At 49.1% G+C, this 21,049-nt stretch overlaps 1 protein-coding gene across 2 annotated transcripts; it reads right to left on the bottom strand.

Moving 5' to 3' along the window:
- Positions 1-8,622: 8,622 nt before the first annotated feature.
- On the bottom strand, positions 8,623-20,399 carry DYRK3 (dual specificity tyrosine phosphorylation regulated kinase 3). Of its 2 annotated transcripts, none has more exons than XM_004578692.4 (3): positions 20,107-20,399; positions 17,764-17,875; positions 8,623-10,436 (listed from the first exon to the last, which is right to left on the bottom strand). In XM_004578692.4, the coding sequence occupies exons 1-3, from the start codon at positions 20,181-20,183 to the stop codon at positions 8,859-8,861; spliced, it is 1,767 nt and encodes a 588-aa protein (XP_004578749.1). In that variant the 5' UTR covers positions 20,184-20,399; the 3' UTR covers positions 8,623-8,858. The 2 variants fall into 2 exon arrangements, with proteins under 2 accessions (XP_004578749.1, XP_058525093.1); XM_058669110.1 differs by lacking the exon at positions 20,107-20,399 and adding an exon at positions 19,661-19,898.
- Positions 20,400-21,049: the final 650 nt, after the last annotated feature.

The following is a 21,049-nucleotide window of genomic DNA, read 5'->3' as shown; positions in this document are numbered from 1 at the left end:
ATCACCACCAGAGTGAAGAAAAGGCAAGCATGAGACTCGGCATCCCAAGGGAGAGCCCACACAGAAGTCTTGTCTGGTGCAGGGGTGGGACTCGAGACAGGAGGAGCCCGGCATGTGGTCCCTATCCTGTTTCTGACTTCCTGGACTGTGAGTCTGTAATCCAGGGATTGCACCTGTGTCCTTCCTGGGCCCTGCCCTGCTAGCATTTCACAGCTAAAGAGTGCCTGTCTCTTCATCCTTCACTCTGTGTGGTGTAGAATTCAGAGCGTTGCATAAACAAAGAGCAAAGGCCTGAGTCTCTCTCTCATTTTTTAAGGTTTATTTATTTTTAGGCCCGGCGGCGTAGCCTAGAAGCTAAAGTCCTCGCCTTGAACGCACCGGGATCCCATATGGGCGCCGGTTCTAATCCCGGCAGCTCCACTTCCCATCCAGCTCCCTGCTTGTGGCCTGGGAAAGCAGTTGAGGACGGCCCAATGCATCGGGACCCTGCACCCGCGTGGGAGACCTGGAAGAGGTTCCTGGTTCCCGGCATCGGATCGGCGCGCACCGGTCCGTTGCGGCTCACTTGGGGAGTGAATCATCAGACGGAAGATCTTCCTCTCTGTCTCTCCTTCTCTCTGTATATCTGACTTTCCAATAAAAATAAATAAATCTTTTTTATTTTTATTGGAAAGTCAGATATACAGAGAGGAGAGACAGAGAGGAAGATCTTCCGTCTGCTCCCTAAGTGGCCACAACAGCTGATGCTGAGCTGATCCGAAGCCAGGAGCCAGGAGCTTCTTCTGGGTCTCACACTTCGGGGGGTGCAGGGTCCCAAAGCCTTGGGCTGTCCTTGACTGCTTTCCAAGGTCACAAGCAAGGAGCTGGAAGGGAAGTGGAATAGTACCCATGTGGGACCTTGGCATGTGCAAGCTCGGCTACCACACTGGGCCCAGGTCTGAGTCTCTGAAATGCAGTTACCTGGGGCTGGGCTGGACGGGGATGGCCATGGAAGCACCTGACCTTGCTGTTTCACCAGGATTTGGGGAAGACACCTGTGGACTTTCTATTCCCCAAAGCACTTGGAAGCCCCTTCCAGTCCTTCCTGCCTCTTTCCCTGGCCCCTGGCAGTCTCTCAGGTTGTTTGAGAACCATCAGAGATATGGGGCACCGAGGAGAGAAAAGGGTTACCTTGGGAACTGGAAGGAGGTGGTGTGGGACAGCTGTTGGGAAATTGCAGAAGCTGTCAGGGACCTGTCCGTGCATCTGCCCCTCTGGGGCTCCAACTGTTTGTTGTGGAACTCAAGTGGACAACAGTCATCTAGCAACCAGACAAAACAGCAGCTCAGGCAGCCGGTGGTTGAGGGAAGTGAGGCAGAGAGAGGGAGGAGAGGTTAGGGAAGCCTCTTGCCAACTGCTTCTTCCTCCTTCTTCTCTCTGGCTGGCTTAGGACAGGATCCACTTGGCAGGGAACAGCAGGAGTTAAATCCCTACCTCCAGGGTGGCCCCATCTGATCCTCCAAGTAAGAACGCACTCCCTTCTGTCCTGCTCCTTCAGCTTGAAACGTACATCTGCACTGTCTGCGCCTGGAACATTCTGAAGCCATCTTTCCTCCCCACCTCCTCACCCTGCTCCCTGTGGGCATTCTCACACATGTGAAAAACCAAGCAGGGTGTAGCTGGCTTGCTAGCCCCCTTGCCTGGCTCTGTGAGGCTCCAGGGCCCCCCTTCCCTGACAGTCCCTGCAGTGATTTCTGTGTGTGCAGTAGTGGCTCCCTAAGTCACCCTCGAAAGGGCAGGGGTCCCAACAGAGGGGCCTGTGGGGACTTGCCTCAGAGTGGCAGAAGTGACCTTTGTTGGGGCCAGGGCTCCACCCCAGGGATAGCTAATTCTCCCAGGGTATCTCACACCTCCCCCTGCATTAGGGACCTTGCCAGTAACTGGATACTAAGGCAGGCCCAAGTGTGCCCAGGCTCAGCTACACAAAAAGCCAAGATCAGTCCTTATCATTGGCTCCTTGCGGATCCAGGCACTTTGGGCTTTTGCCTCCGGGTGGCTTCCTTCCCTAGCAAAAAACAACAGTGTGTCCAAAGCTGTTTTCATTGCCTTTTCTAACCTCTGAGAGTTTTTTTTTTTAAGATGTATTTATTTTTATTGGAAAGTCAGATATACAGAGATGAGGAGAGACAGAGAGGAAGATCTTCCGTCCGATGATTCACTCCCCAAGTGAGCGCAACGGCCAGTGCTGCGCCGATCCGAAGCCAGGAGCCAGGAACTTCTTCCAGGTCTCCCAGGTGGGTGCAGAGTCCCAAGGCCCTGGGTCGTCCTCGACTGCCTTCCCAGGCCACAAGCAGGGAGCTGGATGGGAAGTGGAGCTTACCGGGATTAGAACCGGCGCCCATATGGGATCCCGGTGCGTTCAAGGCGAGGACTTTAGCTGCTAGGCCACGCCGCCGGGCCCGAAATTTTGTTTTTTAAACTGAATAAATGCCATGGGAGGGGCAGTAATAGGTAAAGCTACCACCTGTGACCCCAGCATCCTATCTGTGCTGGCTGTTCGACTTCCAATCCAGCTACCTGGTAATGGCCTTTGAAAAGCAGTGGAAGATGGCCCAACTTCTTGGTACCCTGCCAGTAACATGGGAGACCCATAAGAACTTCCTGGTTAGAAACAGAAAGATCTGTCTACTGGTTCACTCCCCAAGTGGTCACAGTAGCTGGAGCTGAGCTGACCTGAAGCCATGACCTAAGAGCTTCTGAGTCTCCTGTGCAGGTACAGAGTTCCAAGGCCTTGGGCTGTCCTCCACTGCCCTCCCAAGCCACAAGCAAGGAGCTGAATGGGAAGTGGAGCAGCCAGGATAGAACCAGCATCCATATGGGATCCTGGAGCATGCAAGGTAAGGATTGAGCCACTGAGTCATTGCGCCATGCCCTATTTTTTAACCCCTTATTTTCCATGATACAGTTCCTTAGGCTCAGGGATTTCCCCTTCTACCCTCTTTCCATCCCCCACCACGCTCCTCAACTGTTTTCCCCTGTATTGTAATAACAGTTTAGTTCAAATAAATAAATCTTATAAAAATTACTAGAGACATTAAAAATAAATAAAGCCAGAGGGTCCTGACTCGCTTTGTGCTTGATCATGAATAAATCTGAATGGCCAAATTGACAATCAAATGTTTTCAATTCTGCCTTGCCAACAGTTTCTCTCTGCATCGCAGTTTCTTCATGTGAGAGTGCGTACATTTCTTCTTCCCTCCGTGGTTCCCATCAGGCAGAAAGGCCGCCCAAGAACCTGGGAGACAAGCAAGAGTGGCAGAAGACAGTGACTCAGTTCAGTGTCCAGTGAGCTCTGGTTGCCGGGACAACAGTGGCCCAGGGCCAGGTCAGATGCAGTCAGGAACAGGGCTGCTGAGAGCCCTCAAGAACCTTGTTCCCCCTTCCTTTCACTCACTCTGTCATTCCCTCCAGCTTGAAAAGTTGGTCTAGGCCCAAGAAAATCATTCCGATTTCCCAAATAAATGGCATTCCATGAAGCTGCTTGCTAGACGCTCATCCTTGAGCAGAGCATGGGCCCAGCAGCATCCGTGTAGCCACTGATGAGGGCGAAGCCGCCCAGGGAGACGCTGAGCCCATGGTGTCTTCTCAAGGGCTGGCTTTACAAACCAGACTGTGCAGATGCTCGGGCCACTAATAGCATCTTGGCTGAATCCCTGTTAGGCTGCTGCTCGTCTGCTCCCTCTCCCCTTCCTGGTATGTCCTTTTCCAGGCATGTCTGTCTCTGTCATTGTCATCTGCCTGGCAAGGCTGCACCTGCCAACAACCCACGGTGACTGCCATTCACTCACCCCAGGGTAAGACCTTCAGGGTAGGGCACTGGGGTCCTTTTGGGAGCGATTTCAGCTTTGGGTTTGAAACCAATCCTAAGAAGCTAAAGAAGAAAAAAAGCAATTCATTTGTATTTTTATTTTTTAAAAATTAAAAAGAAAAATATACCACTGACTCATGTACACAAAGCCGTGCTTTCCAGAGGAAGTGTGTCAGCGGCCCTACGTGAACAATGGCAGAATCCCACATCAAAATGATTCAGACTTTCTGCTCCAGAGGCTGAGCGGAAATAGCCATGAATCAGTATGGCCTGATTTAGGGCTCTCCTCTCTTTGTAGCCTATCCGTGCTGCGGCAGAAGAGGTGACAACCTTTCTGGTCTCTCTCCAGTAGGGAAAGCTCCTATTACAGAAAATATTAGCGTATAGGTTGGATTTGGAAGTGGCTGAGCTATATTAAGAATCAGCTTCTGCCCCGTCAGAGTCTAGACAATGTATTTGCAGCTCTGGCCTATCTCAGGGGTCAAGTCTCCCAGGGACCAGAGAACTTTTAGTCCTCACGTAATGACTTCACTGTGATTCTGTCTCATTAAAATTCACGGCCATCAATTGACAGCTGCTTGAACAAGGTCATCCCTAATCACATCATGGTGGAAGCCTGGGTCTGGGAGTCAATTCTTTGGCTCCCAGAGTTCAGTCTGAAGTTGATAGTGGCACATGTGGAAAGGAAGATACTGAAAACGTTATTTGTAACTGGGACAAGCAATTCCTTGGCAGAGGATAACTCTTCTTCCACCTGCCAATCCCAGGCTTTTTCTTGCTATTTGTCCAGGTAGCAGATTTCCCACTTCAGAGATGTCTACCTCTTTTCTCTACGTGCTAAGTTACAGGGACCACAGACTGGGGAGCTCCAGTGAGATTGGAGAGAGGAAGGACAAAGATCCTGATGATTCCAAGGCAATTCCTAGCTCAGAAGATGAGCACTTACCCTTAAATTCTCAGAGAAGCAGCACCAAGAACCCTTCTAGAAGCTTCTAGAATCACAGCTCTGTAACTTCTGTGGCAGATGATATCCAATGACAGGCGCAAAAAGAAATAATTTAGAATGAGGAAGATGTTTTCATGACTCAATAGAGTAGGAAGAATATTCTGTCAGGAAAGCTGCTGCCTCAACTTTAGCATTCAACTCTAATTATGCGTAGTTGGGGATGAAGCAAAACAGACTGTATTTTAATACACCCAGCTGCTACAGATCAAAACTTTTCACAGTTTAGATTTTTATTTCATCTTTTATCTCTTGATCATGTGATAAACTCCATAAAATGCAGTGACAATAGCCAGCTAACCTGGCTGTCCCAAGGCCTCTTAAATACCTAGCAGTGAGGACAGCCCTCCATTGGTCTCTTTTAGCAGAGAAGAGCCAGGTTAGGCCTTCTCTTCAACGACACTGCCCCTTCCATCCTGGTCAGGGTTCACCCACACACCTCAATGGCATCAAGATAACACAGGAGAAAATGGTCTCACCCGATCCTTGTCTACTTCCCCAGCACTCACAAGCTGACTGTGTGGGTCTACGTGAAAGGAGTATCTGCTCCTGGCTCCCCAATCTGCACATGGCCCACATGCTTCAAAAACCCGTTAATCCATAGCATTGTAAAAATGTGAGCCTGTGCAGGTGGCATATGACATGTGAATGTATCAGACGCTGCAAGGACGGAGCCAATAAAGTGAGCTGCACTGGCCAATTTACCTTGTTGAAAGGGAAAAAGAAGGAGCAGGATTGGGGGACCAGCATTGTGGCATAGGAGGTTAAGCCACTGCTAATCCATGTGGATTCTGGCTACTCTACTTCCAATACAGCTCCCGGTAATGGTCTGGGAAGCAGTGGAGGATGGTACAAGTGCTTGGGTACCTGCACCCATGTGGCAGACCTGGGTAAGGTTCCTGGCTCCCGGCTTTTGCCTGGCCTAGTCTGAGCCATTTAGGCCATTTAAGTAGTGAGCTAGTGCCTGGGAGATCCCTCTTTGCTTCTCCTCCTCTCTCTGTAACTCTGCCTTTCAAATACCTGAATCTTAGTTACAGGGAAAATTAATTCATTTTAGGAATGAAATAAAACGAAAAACCAAGAAACCAATAAAACAAAACTGAGCCAACCTTTTTCACTTTGTCAGTACCAATGTGGACATTCCCTTGACTTCATCAACTTAGAAATCAGTAAGTCCACCAATGTGACCACACTGAAATGACCAGCAAAAAGCGGCCAAAGAACCATCTAGTGCTGAGGGGTGACGCGGTCTGAATCTGCACTAACTGATCCAGCTCAGTCTCTCCCTGAACTCTTGCCACAGCCAGGCAGGAATCCAGAGTGAAAACTGAACAGTGGCTCACAGACCGGCAGAGGGCTTGGAGGACAGCCAACACACAGCACATCTTGTCCTTATGCTTGAAACCCACCTATCCGCCTCCTCAAATCCCTGTGCACACACAGTAGTGGTGGGCCAAGCAGCCCACTCTCCCCAGCCTTGAATTGGCTGCAGAAGATGGTCACGCCAAGCTGCAAGAACAGTCTCTGCATCATACTCCTGGTTGCCAGATTTAGGCGGAAGCACACCCCTTCATATTTCACACTATCCCAGAATTTCTCTTCAGTGTCATAGCTACCACCTTTCACTCAACAATGGAGTAAATTTGCAGTCAACAGAAGCTGAGCCTATGGTGACTACCTCAGCAAGGGGCTGCAATCTCTCACTGAAAACACACACACACACACACACACACACACACACACACAGAAACAGGGCAAGTGGCAGATGTTTTGTGGCAGCCACTCTCTTAACAGTGTGCTTGGAAAAGGTGTCCTGCTGTGCTGATAACCATGGGCAAAACAACATCCATGCGTGCTCTGCCCAGATAAGATGGGAGGTTCTTAAGCTTCCCAGCAAGCTTAAGGACCAGGTCAAGGTTAGAGGAAGTTAGAGAAATAGAATGCTCCTTAAACCAAGAGCCAAGGTGATGCGAAAGGTTTCAAATGATCCAGTTTCTACCACCAGAAGCTGAGGATTGAGCTCATGGCTGCTGCCTGGCCCTGGGAGCTGGGAGGCTGGGCCTTTTATTCACTTTGCTTAGCCTGTGCTCTGGCAGCCAGCAAGATGCACACAGCACATTTGGTACGGGTTTTAGATATTGTTAAGGACATCTGTTTCTCATTTCATGTGGAAGTACCTGGGTTCAAGCACTAGCTCCACTTCAGATCCCAGTTTCCTGTTTATACATACCCTAGAAGGCAGCGAGTGTTGGCTCAAAAACTTGGGGCCCCAATACCCACATGAAAAACCCTGATTGGAATTCTGGGCTCCTGGCTACTGTCCCTCCTCCACCCTTCCATTCCAGCAACTCCTTGTAGGCTCAGCCCTCTCTGTTTACCTTTAAATCTAAACAGAGGAAAGGGAAGACTGTTGAAGAGAATCGCATAAAGGAAAACAAATGGGAGCAGGGAAGAATAGTTTCTGGATTTTCAAACAAAGCAGTTTTCTTGAGCTGCGTGATAGCTCGATTGGTTCATCCTCTGCCTCCAAGCACGAGCATTCCACATGGGCACCAGTTCATGTCCCAGCTGTTCCACTTTCCATCTAGCCCCCTGACTGCAACCTGGGAGAGTAGCAGAGGATGGCACAAGTACTTGATCCCCTTTAGCCATGTGACAGACCCTGAATTTCCTGGCTCTTGGCTTCAGATCGGCTCAGCTCTGGCCACTGCGGTCATCTGGGGAGTGAACCAGTGGATGGAAGATCTTTCTGTCTCTCCTGCCTTCCGTAAATCTGCTTTCCAATAAAAAAATTTTTTTAATCCTAAAAAACAAACAAAAACAAAGTAGTTCTCTTTCTATAAGTGAAGTTCACACAGAATTAGGAATACTCTTGTGTTTTAAGTGAAAACAGAAAAGATCTGGCACATTAAGGCGGTGGGTAAGTAGGAAGAGGAGGAAGGAAAACATGTAACCTGCAGTGAGGTTTATCTGATCCCTCTGGGGAAAAAAAATCTTATTTATCTGAAGGCAGAGACACAGAGACAGACAAGTTCGTGACATCCAGAGCTAGGCCAGGCTGAAGCTGGGGCCAGGAACTTACTCTGTGTCTCCTACACAGGACCCGGTTCTTTGAGCTGCCACCTGCTGTCTCCCAGGATACACCCTAGCAGCAAGCTGGAACTGGGAGCGGAGCCAGGGCTTGAATGCGGACACTGCTCCATGGGATGTGGGTGTCCCAAGTGTCATTCTAAGCACTTTTCCAAGAGCCCGTCCGAGTGATCCTAAGGAAGCAAGCACAGGGCCACACAGCAAGCCGGCGGGCTCATGCAGCGGGTTTCACGCAGGTTCCACCTCTAACATTCTGGGTCACTTGGGTCCAAGAACCTGGCTATCGGGAAGGAAGCACACATGTGACTGAACTTTAAAATCAGTTACTTTCGTGGTCGAGCCGTAAAATGCCTGTAAATGCTTGGAGTTCCCTGCACACACATCAGCGGCACAACAGGAGCACGGCCACATCAGACACCAGAAAGCTCACACTTCAGAGAGCCAGGGCCTAAAGAGCTGCGACGTCCACCAGCCAGCGCTGCCTCGGCCCATATTCTGCTGGGGTGCTCACCCACAACTACCTCCCACCCACTCCCACCCCGGCCAGAACAGACGCCGAAGGAAAGCAACAGTGAGAAGTAGTCAGCGTATATTTTTCGGTATACCTTCTACCTTGAGAGAAAAGATTTAAACCCATGGGATCACACACAGGTTGAAGTACATTTGACGATAACAGCAAAGATGCAGTGACCTATAAAAAGCCATTTAATGTATATTCCAGGTGACCAACACAAGCTGGTTAGGTAATTAGCCCTTGAAGAGTTCTTTCACAGTCATATAAAAATGTTTTTTTTCCCTTGTTATAAAAAGAAGTCTAATCTAACAAAAACATATCCACCAATGGGTTTGCGCTTTTTTTTCTCATTTCAAGGTAATTAAAAATACATACATATGCATATCTGAACATACTGCTGCCCATTAGCTAATCAGCTTTGGCAATACACTGCACAGAGGTATACTGCCATTGGTTTCTGACATTAAGTTAGCTTTAAGCTTGCTGGCTATTCCAACAACTGGGGGTAGCTTGGCACCCAGTCCCTGGAAAGCATTTGCAGCATTAACAACCCGTTTCCCTGATCCCTTATCGAAGGTGAGAGGTCTGGGCATAGACTTGCTAATCCAAGGGTGTCTGAGAGCTTGAGCTGGGGTCAGGCGGGCAGAAGGGTCCCAGTGGAGGCATCGTTTCAGAAACTCGATGAACAAGTAGTCGTCACAGCCTTTTAGTGCTGTTCCCCAGTCTCTGCTGCCTGGAGGACCTCTCTTCTTGCCCCGCCGGGAGCGTCCCCCCACAAGCATAACCCTTCCATCCGCTTGGGTAGCCACGGAGCAGTAGCGAGGCAAGCCCTTGGAGTTAATGAAGTACTTGGCCCGTTTCGATTGCTCCAGAAGTTTTGGTGGTGGCATCCCTAGCAGCTCCATCATACAGGCCAACTGGTCCCCTTCGTCCTCCCCGGGGAAGAGAGGCTGCCCTGTGAGAAGTTCCGCAAGGATGCAGCCAAAACTCCATATATCAATAGACGTGCTATAGCGGCTCCCCAGGATGACCTCGGGGGCCCTGTAGAACCGCGACTGGATGTACGTGTAATGCTTCTGGTACTCAAAACAGCTGGAGCCGAAGTCAATGACCTTGGTGGCACTGCACCCATGGTGCTTCAGGAGAATGTTCTCTGGCTTCAGGTCACAGTGAATGATCTTGTTTCGGTACAGAGCATCCAAAGACTGCAAGATAGATTGAGCAAACTTGCGTACTAACTGGATGCTGAAACCCTGAAACTTGTTCTTCTTAATCAGTTCATAGAGGTCTATGCTCAGCAGTTCAAAGACCATGCACACATGGTTCCGGAAGGTGAAACTGTCCAGCATGTGGATCACGTTCATGCTACCGGTCTTGTCCTGCTTTCGCAGGTGCTCCAGGATGCGGATCTCCTCGGCGGCTTGGCGGTGGAAGCGTTTTTCATTGCGCACCATTTTCAGGGCCACATACTGTCTCAGTTTGTGATCATAGGCGCGGGCTACCTGCCCGAAACTCCCTTTGCCGATAATCTTCAGCACCTCGTAGCGGTAAGCAAGATGGTCTCGGGGGACATGGATATATGCCCCTTCTGCGTCGTCATACCCACCGTTGTTGGGACCACCAACAACGCCTTGTCTCTTTTTGGCGTTTGGCCCCACAAAGTAAATTTCTGGGTAACGGGTGATCTCCAGCTTCTCATAGGCGGTGAGGTGGTACTTGTACTGCTTCAATGCCTGCTCTGGGGTCAGGGGCGTGGCTTGGGATGCCTTGGATGAGCTGTTGGACTTCACGACGGGCAAGCTCTCGGGGCTCCTGCCTTGAGTAATGGCTGGAGAGCACTTCTCGGAGTTGCTGACAGTGCTGTCTGACTGCACAGGGTCACCTCGCCCACTGCCTACGTCCTGAAACAACTGCTCCACCTTCATCTCACCCCCGGTCCCCGAGTGCTGGGATTGCTCTCCAGTTAATGGCTCGGTGGGGATCTGAGGACGAGAAAAACGGACACAAAAACAGGACAGGGATGAAGGGCTCCTTTCTGAACAGCCACGAATTATGTCCAGCCATGCATTATTACAAGGTTAAAATGACCCAATAGGGACACAAGACAAGCAGGAGTCTTGGGAAACTTGTCTTAAGAGTCTCCACCCGGGCCCGGCGGCGTGGCCTAGCGGCTAAAGTCCTCGCCTTCAAAGCCCCGGGATCCCATATGGGCGCCGGTTCTAATCCCGGCAGCTCCACTTCCCATCCAGCTCCCTGCTTGTGGCCTGGGAAAGCAGTTGAGGACGGCCCAATGCATTGGGACCCTGTACCCGCGTGGGAGACCCGGAAGAGGTTCCTGGTTCCCGGCATTGGATCGGCGCGCACCGGCCCGTTGCGGCTCACTTGGGGAGTGAAACATCGGATGGAAGATCTTCCTCTCTGTCTCTCCTCCTCTCCGTATATCCGGCTTTCCAATAATAATAAAATCTTTAAAAAAAAAAAAAAAAGATATGAGAGTTGTCTTGCCACCCCCTAACCATGCTAGGCTCCTTCTTCTGGATACATCTATGTCCTGAGAATCCCCTCAATATCTCTCTCTCTCTCTCTCTCACACACACACACACACACACACACTTAAATCCTATAATCCTTTCTAGGCTAATTCAACTTCTGTATCTTTTATTTAGAACTGCTCCAAGCTCATACTAATTAGCTTCACATCTTAGTTATAGTTTGAGTCTGTGTCACATCATTTGCCACTTAATTATACATGACAAATATATATACATGTTATATATTAAATACTTTTTATTTTTTAAAACACTTATTTCTTTTCATTGGAAGAGCAGATTTACAGAGAGAAAGATCTTTCACCTCCTGGTTCACTCCCCAAATGATTATGATGGACAGAGCTGAGCTGATCTGAAGCCAGGAGCTTCTTTCCGGTTTCCTATGCTGGGCCATCCTCTGCTGCTTTCCCAGGCCATAAACAGGGAGCTGAATGGGAAGTGGAATAGCTGGGACACGAACTGGAGCCCATTTGGGATCCTGGAAGTGGAAGCTCAGTCAATTGAGTTAATGTGCTAGACCCATACATATCATCTTAAATTGTGGGTATTTTCCAAAACTATTTTTTTATTAAATCTTTTATTCGAAAAGATTTTCCCAAATTTTAAGGGCACATAGCAGATGTAAAACAACGGTGTTAAAGTGCTCTATAAACAATAAAGTATTATTAAGTGACAGAGTCAAGTTTGGAACCCAGGTCTTCTGACTCCCAGTCAGGGCCCTTCCCCTGAAACAGCTCAGCACCAGTTCTAACACCTACACAACCCTCCAGGAGAGAGGAATGTTGACTCTATCCTGGAACCAACCACACATCACCTAAGGGACTGCAGCCTTCTGACCTGGCTCCTGGATCACAACAGTTCAAAGTTCATAGGCAATCAGACCTTACAGAAAGGATAAAAGTGCTTCCTGTAAAACCCTTTCCCAGCAATAGTTCAGGTGATTCTGCTTGGCTTAACCTTCCCCTTGATGGAACAGTAACCCAGAAAAGAAAAGTTCCATCTATTCCTCTAAGCTGAAACAAGAATCTTTGATCTGAAATAAAGAGCCTTTGAAATAAAATGAAGGGAAGTAAACATAACACCTTAAAAAAAATCTGACATTAAGAATAAGAGTTACTGTGAGATCATGGAGGTATTAGTTGGCTTGTCCGTATCTGTTTTACTGTGTGTGTCAAAATTTCATGTACATACTACACTTCATGTAGAACTGCCTTAAAAGTAGAAAACCAAATATGCTAAAGGATTAGAAAGAAGAAAGATGGGCCCGGCACTGTAGCCTAGTGGCTAAAATCCCCACCTTGAATGCACCGGGATCCCATGTGAGTGCCGATTCCAATCCTGGAAGCCCTACTTCCCATTCAGCTCCCTGCTGTGGCCTGGGAAAACAATCAAGGATGGCACAAGGCCTTGGGACCCTGCACCCGTACGGGAAGCCAGGAAGAAGATCCTGGCTCCTGGCTTCAGATCGGCTCAGCTCCAGCTGTGGCAGCCGCTTCGGGAGTGAATCAGCAAACGCAAGATCTTCTCTCTCCTCCTCTCTGTATATCTGACTTTGCAATTAAAAAAAAAATGTAAGTGCTGGCATACCTCAGGCAGCCTCTAATCTAGTTTATGAAAGTAGCACATTGGCTCCTGTCTGTTCCTTTTATACCATTTCATCAATTTAAACATTTATAGAGAACTGACAGTTATGAGAATTATTATAAGATCCTAAGCAAAAGGGAAACAGTCAATTCAGCTGCAGTCACAGCTCCACAATTAATCTCAAAGAGGCTGGACAGGGACCTGGTATAGTCTCTCAGACACTAAAACTGGTGCCCTCATCGGACAGGAAAAATAAATAAGCCTGCAGACAGAACCTAAATACCCTGACGAAACGCACAAAAGTACAATGTCTACTGATAAGTCAAACAGCTACTCCCGGTTTAGAGCTGGAGAAACAAAAGCAGGCCAAATGCCTCTTTCCTCCTGTCACCTGAACTTGTTCACTATTTACACCTGTGCTAAAAAACACCAAGCATTCTTCAGGAGCTACAATCTATTAGGAAGTAAGTTTGGTTGAACCAGGGAAAGAATTTCCATTGCTTTTATTTAGATTTACATCTAGAAAATGAACATCCGCATTATCTTAATTTCCTGGAAATATTTACTACCCAGCTTTAATACCTCTGAACATCTACTGCCAAGGTCTTGGGGCTACACTGGCCATACAATTGAAGAATCTGGAGATCCCTGGATAGGTTCCTTCAACCTTTCCTAGCCTAAATGTCTTTATCTGTACTATGTGGTTGATGGGGGCTGCCATGGTAGCTCAATAGGCTAATCCTCCTCCTGCAGTGCCGGCATCCGCATGAGCAGCGGCCCATGTCCTGGGAGTTTCATTTCCATCCGGCTCCCTGCTTTTGGATTGGGAAAACAGTGGATGATGATCCAAGTCCCAGATCTCTGCACCCACATGACAGACCCAAAAGGAGCTCCTGGCTCCTGGCTCTGAATAGGCTTAGGTCTGAGTATTGTTGCCAACTGGGGAGTGAACCAGCAGATGGAAAATCTCTCCTTTTCTCTGTAAATCTGCCTTTCAAATAAAAACAAGTAAACCTAAAAAAGAATGTGGATAATGATACCTATTAGCAGGATGCTGCGTGGACTGAATAATGGAAGTGTATATGAAAGACCCTAACAAACCATACAAAGTCTTTTAAAACCAGTAGTTATACTTAGGCCATGTTAATGTATTAAGGTTGAAACTCCTAATCACGCTCCCCTTCTACTTGTTTGTTTTGTTTGGAAAGTCAGATACACAGAGAGGAGGAGAGACAGAGAGGAAGATCTTCCATTCGATGACTCACTCCCTCAAGCGGCTGCATCAGCTGGAGCTGCGTCAATCCAAAGCCCAGAGCCTCCTCCAGGCATCCCAGGCGGGTGCAGGGTCCCAAGGCCTTGGGCCATCCAACTGCTTTCCCAGGCCACAAGCCTGGAAAGTGGGGCTGCTGGGATTAGAACCTGCGCCCAAGGCAAGGACTTTAGCCACTAGGCTTCCATGCTGGGCCCTCCCCTTCTACTTTTCTCTTTCTGCCCTGGTGATGTCTCCGCCCCTCTGGCCGCCCGAAGGCAACAGCACTGACTGCCTTCCGCTCAGTGCTGGGTGAGAGCTCCACAACAGGCCTTCCTGTAGATTCACGGCTATGCCTCACCCACTCTCTCCTGGCATAAAACCCACTCCTCTCAACCTGCTGCATCTGTGGTCAAGGGTCCGAGCTGGGTGCATCACCTACTATGGCTACCAGTTAGGCTGCACTGGCTCTGAGAGTTTCACTTTCATAGAGGATAAAGAAAGGGTCTCAGGCAAAGTACAGCCGTGAGAACAGACACACAACAGAAAACACAGTGAGTGTTCACAGGACACGCACTAGCCCATCACAGACGCCTTGGGGATTCCCGGGCTCCTATGTCTCCCCTGACTCCCCCAGCCTTCCCAGACTCACATCAGAGCCCTTCAGGTCCCTACAAGGGGGCTGCCCCTGCCCCACCCCTGCCCAACCCCTGCCGGCTTCTGTAGCTTCCCCACCTCAGTTACTCTCAGCACAGCTGCAGGTGTAGCCCTGCACAGGTTAAGGTGTGTCCATCGCCAATGAACCTGGACAATTCCAGGAAGAAAATGTTCCACTCAAGGAAGGGTTCTTTCCTTATCTATCTTTCCCTTCCTGTAAATACCTCAAAATCTGGCCTGAACCAATTACATAGCAAGTCCTGTGTACCATAAATAAACTTTCCATTGTTCTGGGGCGATTCTACAAAGTTCACACAGGTTTAAGTGTAATAGTTACAGAATAGTATATATTTCTAGTCTAGGATTATAATCCAAATAACCAATGATATATATGGTCTACTCTATTAAATATTTTATTATTCATGTAATTAAATCTAGAGACAGATAATTCCAGGCTTATGCTTAATTTTTTAAAATAATTGATTAATTTTATTATTCCTTGATGCAGTTCTATAAGTTCTGGGTTTCCTTTGTCTCCTCCTCAAATCCCCTCTCCCCCAACTAATTTCTCCCATGTCATTACAATACCATAGTCCTTTACAATCAATCGTAAGTCCACCATTTTGCTATTTTAGTGTATCCTGACATTGCAGGCATGAACGCTGGCAAAGAGTCTAGCATCCTATTATCGTGATACATTCAACGGTGCCACTGGCAGTCCATCTTTGGTTTGGAAGTAGAGATGCACACTACATTGTATCTTCACATCTGTATGTGATGTGATAGTCCTTACTACACAGCTACTATACATCCCCTTAAATGAAAAACCGTAAAACAAAATCGACAACAGATAAAAAAGAGAATTCATAATAACATGAAACTAAATGACATGCTACTGAATGACCAATGTGTCACTGAAGAAATGAAAAAGCTTTATTTCTTAAGAATGTTTCACAGCAGGGTGGTGCTGTCTGTCATACAGCCGGTAAGGCCACTAACTGACACCAACATCCCATATGGGCACCTGTTCATGTCCTGGCTGCTCCACTTCCCATCCAGATCCCTGCTAATGGCCTTGAGCAAAACATCAGAAGATGGGCCCAAGATGTGGGCCCCTGCCACCCATGTGGGAGACTCATATGGAGTCTCTGAGGATTCTCTCTCCTCTGTAACTGACTTCATTAAATCAAGAAATCTCTTTGGAAAGATTTGTTTATTTATTTGGAATTAATGAGCAAGTGAGAGAGACAGACAGACAGATAGATATTCCACCTGCTGATTTACTTCCCAATGGCTAAAACAGCCAGGGCCGGGCCAGGCCAAAAGCAGTAGGGTCTCCCACATGGGCACTGGCACCCCAGGACTTGGGCCATTCTCTGCTGCTCTTTCATTCCATCAGCAGGAGCTGGACTGGAATTGAAGCAGCTAGGAACCAAACTCGTGCCCATATAACATGCTGGCATCACAGGTGACGACTCAGAATACCACATGCTAGTCCCCAAGGAACAAATCTTTAAGAGAGAGAGAGAGAGAAAAAAATGCTTTCACATATGCTGTTAATTTGGAGAGTTCATGGTGTTCCAGGCAGGATCCTACACTGTATTAATTAACTCATAAGAGATCCTGTTGAGAAATTCAGCAGGAACATCCTTCTCACTCAGATATAAAACCTTTGCTACCCGCCAGCTCCCAATCCTAAATCCTGCCACACAAAACTTACCCCAAGGCAAATCCATCTGCAGATAACTTACTGTTTACAATGAGAACCTAAGAGCATCTCGAGCAAACAACAAAGTTGAATTGACTTTGTGAAAACAGCAACACGGGCTCGGGAGGGAGTCATGACATCATGAACTCTAAGTGTCACCAAGAAGTCAAAAACATTCTCAGGAAAGTTTGCAAAGTACCAGTAAGTTAGAATCTAAAATCTAAAATCTTATGTTTGGTAAGAACTGCTCTCTGAGCACTAAAAAGTCATAAATTCACTTTGATCCTGAAACAGTCAATGGAGGTAGCCTCCTGGAAGGTGATCAGCTTTGGCCAACTCTGAATTAAAGTGACCACGAACTTGAAATTGGATGGTGACACATCAGCCCAGAGCCATGACAAGTGCAGCAACCATGGATGATGTCTGATGGGCAACACAGGGGCAGTGGCCCCAGGGCCCATGGAGGCTTTGACATACTGAAGAAACCCTACCACACTCCAGAAAGATTAAAAATAGGATAGCCAGCCCTTCCAGTATTTTTAGTCCATGCTTTGTAATATTTACATTGCAAGTGGAGAAAAGGTCGCTCTTGACAGCAAAAAGAGATGAAACCTTAGAAAAAAAATCATGCGAAGGAGAAGTAATTGTTTCCACACAGAAACAATTTCAGGCCGTGACACACGTGTGGAAAAGCAGTCCTACCAACTAGTCGATCCCGCAATCCACTTGGCTCCTCAATGACACCTGCAGTGAACTCTGAAGTCACAGGCCGGCTTCTCCTTGTCCTGGAACGTATCCCAGTGCTGCTCTGCCTACTCCTCTACATGCAGAGGGAATTAACTTCCACCATTACATTAAGGAGAATAAGGTCAGAAGCTAAGCATCTGCAGCCCTCAAAACAATTAAACACATCAGCAAAGCAAACTGTGCTATCCAAGAGGTATTTGGGATCCTTCAAATGGCTCTCTTTTAGGAGTGTTCTGATAATCTGGGATTGCATTTCTGCCTCACAAGGAAAGCAATCACAGATGTATAAATTCCAGGATATTTCTTCTGTGTTCTTATTAAAAGGAGGGTTTTTATAATGTAATGTTTTGGTTAAATTTTTATTTTGAATTTTTGAATTTTATACTACAATTTCATAGAGACTGGGATTTCCACCCCCACCAAAATCCCAGCCCTGACTGATTTTCCCCACGTTGCTACAATAGTATAGTCCTTCATTAGGAGTCATGATTTAAAAGGAGGTTTTGTAACATCCCAGGTATGATACCCTCCTAGGAAAACAAACTTTACCTACATAAATGTCACATGTCATTTTCTTTCCTCGTGCCACCTACTGACCCCCGTGGGAACAAAAACAAAGCAAAAGGTGAGCCCCAAATCAAAAACAACAGAGAGGAGGCTCAACTTGGACCCCAGAAATTGTTCCCAAGACAGAAGAACTCAAAAAGGAAACATACAAGCCAAAAGGAGTTTGTGGTGCCAGCAATCCGGGGTTGCACCTGCCGCCCACGGGAGCACTTCCTCCTCTGCAGACACTCAGAGGGCAGAGTACTTACATTCACTCTTCTGGGCAGAGGTGGGTCAGCGGGATGGCACAGGGCATTTGAACAGGGTGGGCATTTAGTTTCATCTATCATCATGAAGGTATCATAGACACCATCTCCCAACCTGGTTGAAAAGATCACAGGAGGAAAAAAGAAAAACACACCTGTCAGTAATCAAAGATCATAAATCTGCATTTCCAAGACACCCTGGGTCAGCAGATACCTCTGCTACAAAACGCAGCGGGCAGAAATGTCTGTAATCTGCATTGAGGCAGCGGAACAGAGGAAAGCCAACTTTATCCTTCCGTTTAAAAAAAATAAAAAACATATTTATTTGAAAGCTAGAGTTACATAAATATGAGAGCAGAGAAGGTGTCCTCTGCTGGTTCATCCTCAAAATCGTCACACTTGCCAAAGCCAGGAGCCAGGTCCTTCACCCAGCTGGCCCATGTGGGTATAGGAGCCCGAACACTTGGGCCATCTTCTGCTGCTTTCCCAGACATCAGCAGAGCTAGATCACATACCAAGTGTCCAGACGGGATGAGGGTGGAGCTGCAGTGACAACTGGGCAGGCTATGCCACAACACTAGCCACTTCTTTTAACTTGTTAAAGACAATGTTTCTAAGTCTGCCTTTTAAAATAGAACAAGTCTTAATTTCTAAAGATTGTCCAAAAACACAAAACAAAAATCAGAGGCTCCCAAGAAGCTCTCACTGAATTCTCTACTTGAAACAAAGGCATTTGAACCTGAAGACTAAAAGCCAGATGACAGAAAGGTGACATGACCTCACTGCTTCTGCCCAGTCAGTCCTGGGTTCTGATCTCAGGCCCGCGTGTGGCTGGCTGTCCTCCGGGCCTGCACATATACGTGTGCCTGTCTACACACATGTGCCCACCTACACACGTGTGGGTCTTACAGGCATAAAACAGAAGGCCTTTTTAGAACTGACTTCATCTGCTCACGGATTTCCTCAGCCACTTATGTGAGGTGGATCTGCTTAACTTGTAGAAACATACAGTGAACACAACATGTTCCCAACATCACTTCTGCTCCCATTTCATTTCCTGGTCGATGATGAAGGCAAGATGTTAAATGAGTCAAGCTCTCGTCTCTGTTTTGTTTTTTTTTAAAAGACTTTATTGTTATTGGAAAGCCGGATATACAGAGAGGAGGAGAGACAGAGAGGAAGATCTTCCGTCTGATGTTTCACTCCCCAAGTGAACCGAAACGGGCCGGTGCGCGCCGATCCGATGCTAGGAGCCAGGAACCTCTTCCAGGTCTCCCTCGCAGGTGCAGGGTCCCAAAGCTTTGGGCGGTCCTCGACTGCTTTCCCAGGCCACAAGCAGGGAGCTGGATGGGAAGTGGAGCTGCCGGGATTAGAACCGGTGCCCATATGGCGAGGACTTTAGCCGCTAGGCTACGCCGCCGGGCCGTCTCTGTTCTTTAATCCACAAGATGGCCCTGAATAATGTAGCTCAACTGCTCTCAAGAATGTGGGTTTTCCAGGGACACATACCCCAGCACATCATTGTATCACTTTATTGCTATACTAGGAATACAAGTACAGTGTAACAGGCAAAGAACTCTAAAATATCTTTTTAAATAACCTGGCATAATTTAGTTGCTTTAAAAAAAAAAAAGATTCTGTAAAACTAGTTCCAGAGTTTTCTTGCTGATGTGTTATAGGCATACAAAAGGATAAAAAAAGACCCTGCCAGTATTTTTGGAATGTTCTTTTAAACACTTGCTCACATTCTGACGGCTGTATTTGGGCAACGTGACGATCAGAAGCTAAATATCCTGAGGGGGATGACGGACCCTTTGGCCTAAGCACTTCAAAACAGACCGGGCAGACGTCCACGTTTATGGGCGGAAAGGCAGCCCGAGGACCCAAGATGTTCCCTCACCTGCAAGGGCGACACGGGGCCGCACCTCCTCCGCATAACGCCAAGTCAGAGCAACAGGGCTTCCTGCAAAGGTGTCGCCCGCCCCGGCTCCCCCAGTTCGCCAAAGAGCCCCACAAAAAGTCGCAGCTTCTCGCGGCCCCTCACCAGGAGCCGCCACCCACGGGCTTCAGCAAGAACGGGGCTGCCGATCCCCCTCCCCTCCTCCGGCCCTGGCTCCGCCGGAGCCCCCTCCCCGCTCCCAGCAGGCTGGGGCGACGCGAGGGGAGGAGGGACCGGTCCGGGGACCCAGCCAGCTCCGTACCCCCAGCCCCGTCCTCCCTGCCCGGGAGCTCGTTCCACCTCCGGCCGTCCCCGCCCCCTCCCCCCAACCCGGCCTCGCCGGCCAGCGCCAGCAGCTCCCTCGGGGCCCCGCCCGCCCCCAGCCCGTTACCCCGCGGCGCCGTTACCTCCGCTGCTGGGGCGGGAGCCCGGTCCCGCACGGTCCCGCATCCTTCCGTCCGGGCCCGCGAGCCGTGCCTCCCATCCGCGCTCTCGGGACCCTCCACGGGGGAAGGGGCGGCGGTTGGAAGGGGCGGCAGGCCCAGGCCACCTGCGCCGGGGCGGCTGCCTCCTGGGCGCGACGATCCCCTGGGTACTCCGCCAGCCAGACCCTGCAGCTCCGCGAGCCTCGGCTGCCTCCTCTGCCCGGAACGCGGGCGGAGAGAGCCAGCGAGGGGCGGGAGGGGGCGCGGCCTGGTCGCCTAGCAACCGCGGCATGCCCTGGGAAACGCCCCTGCGCAGCTGCGCGCTGACGCGGCGGGGGCGGGGCGCCCAGCGCGCCGCTGTCTAGGCCGCGCGCGGGATGGCGCCGGAGTTCCCGGGGGAGCGTCGTGCGGCCTGGGCGCTCGGCTTGGCGGCGGGGAGCGGCACGAGTCGCGGGCGGAGCGCTTGTGAAAGCCACGGTTATCGCCCCAAGTGCGACCCGCCGCTTACAGCCTCCAGTCTTTACACGTGGCTGCCTGGAGTGCTCAAGCCTGCCTCTAAAATAGGAACTTTAAACGAGAAAGCAATCCTGTCAGCCCGTTCATTGACACTTACGGGGGCTGGCGTCCCTCTTAGGGACCCCGCTGGAGTCCAGAGTGGAAGCTGGGGGGTGCTGGTTGGCAGAGGGGAAGCTGACTCCAGAGGTGCCGCGCTTGTTGGGACCGCCCGATAGCAAAGCCCAAACTTGACCCTTGCTCCTCCCGCACGAGGCCCTTTGGAAGGCTCTGCTGCCTTAGCTTCTGTGTGATGTCTCTCACTCGCTCCCTCCCACCCGCATTTTCAGATATCTCCGTCACACCGAGGGTTTCGCTCACTGACCAGTGAGACGCGGTGGTGAAAATGCCAGAAAGCGGGGGCTTGTGCTCC

The sequence above is a fragment of the Ochotona princeps genome, chromosome 10 (genome assembly GCF_030435755.1).
Source record: "Ochotona princeps isolate mOchPri1 chromosome 10, mOchPri1.hap1, whole genome shotgun sequence".
NCBI classification, from domain to species: domain Eukaryota; kingdom Metazoa; phylum Chordata; class Mammalia; order Lagomorpha; family Ochotonidae; genus Ochotona; species Ochotona princeps.
This window is presented reverse-complemented; position numbering and strand designations above follow the sequence as displayed.

Bases quoted from the DNA above. Each gene is read 5' to 3' on its own strand.
- DYRK3 (XM_004578692.4), bottom strand. From the start codon at position 20,183: ATGGGAGGCACGGCTCGCGGGCCCGGACGGAAGGATGCGGGACCGTGC. The intron at 17,876-20,106 runs GTAACGGCGCCG...CTTTTCAACCAG, and splicing joins CTCCCGCCCCAGCAGCGGAG to GTTGGGAGATGGTGTCTATG. The intron at 10,437-17,763 runs GTAAGTACTCTG...TCTCGTCCTCAG, and splicing joins CTCTGCCCAGAAGAGTGAAT to ATCCCCACCGAGCCATTAAC.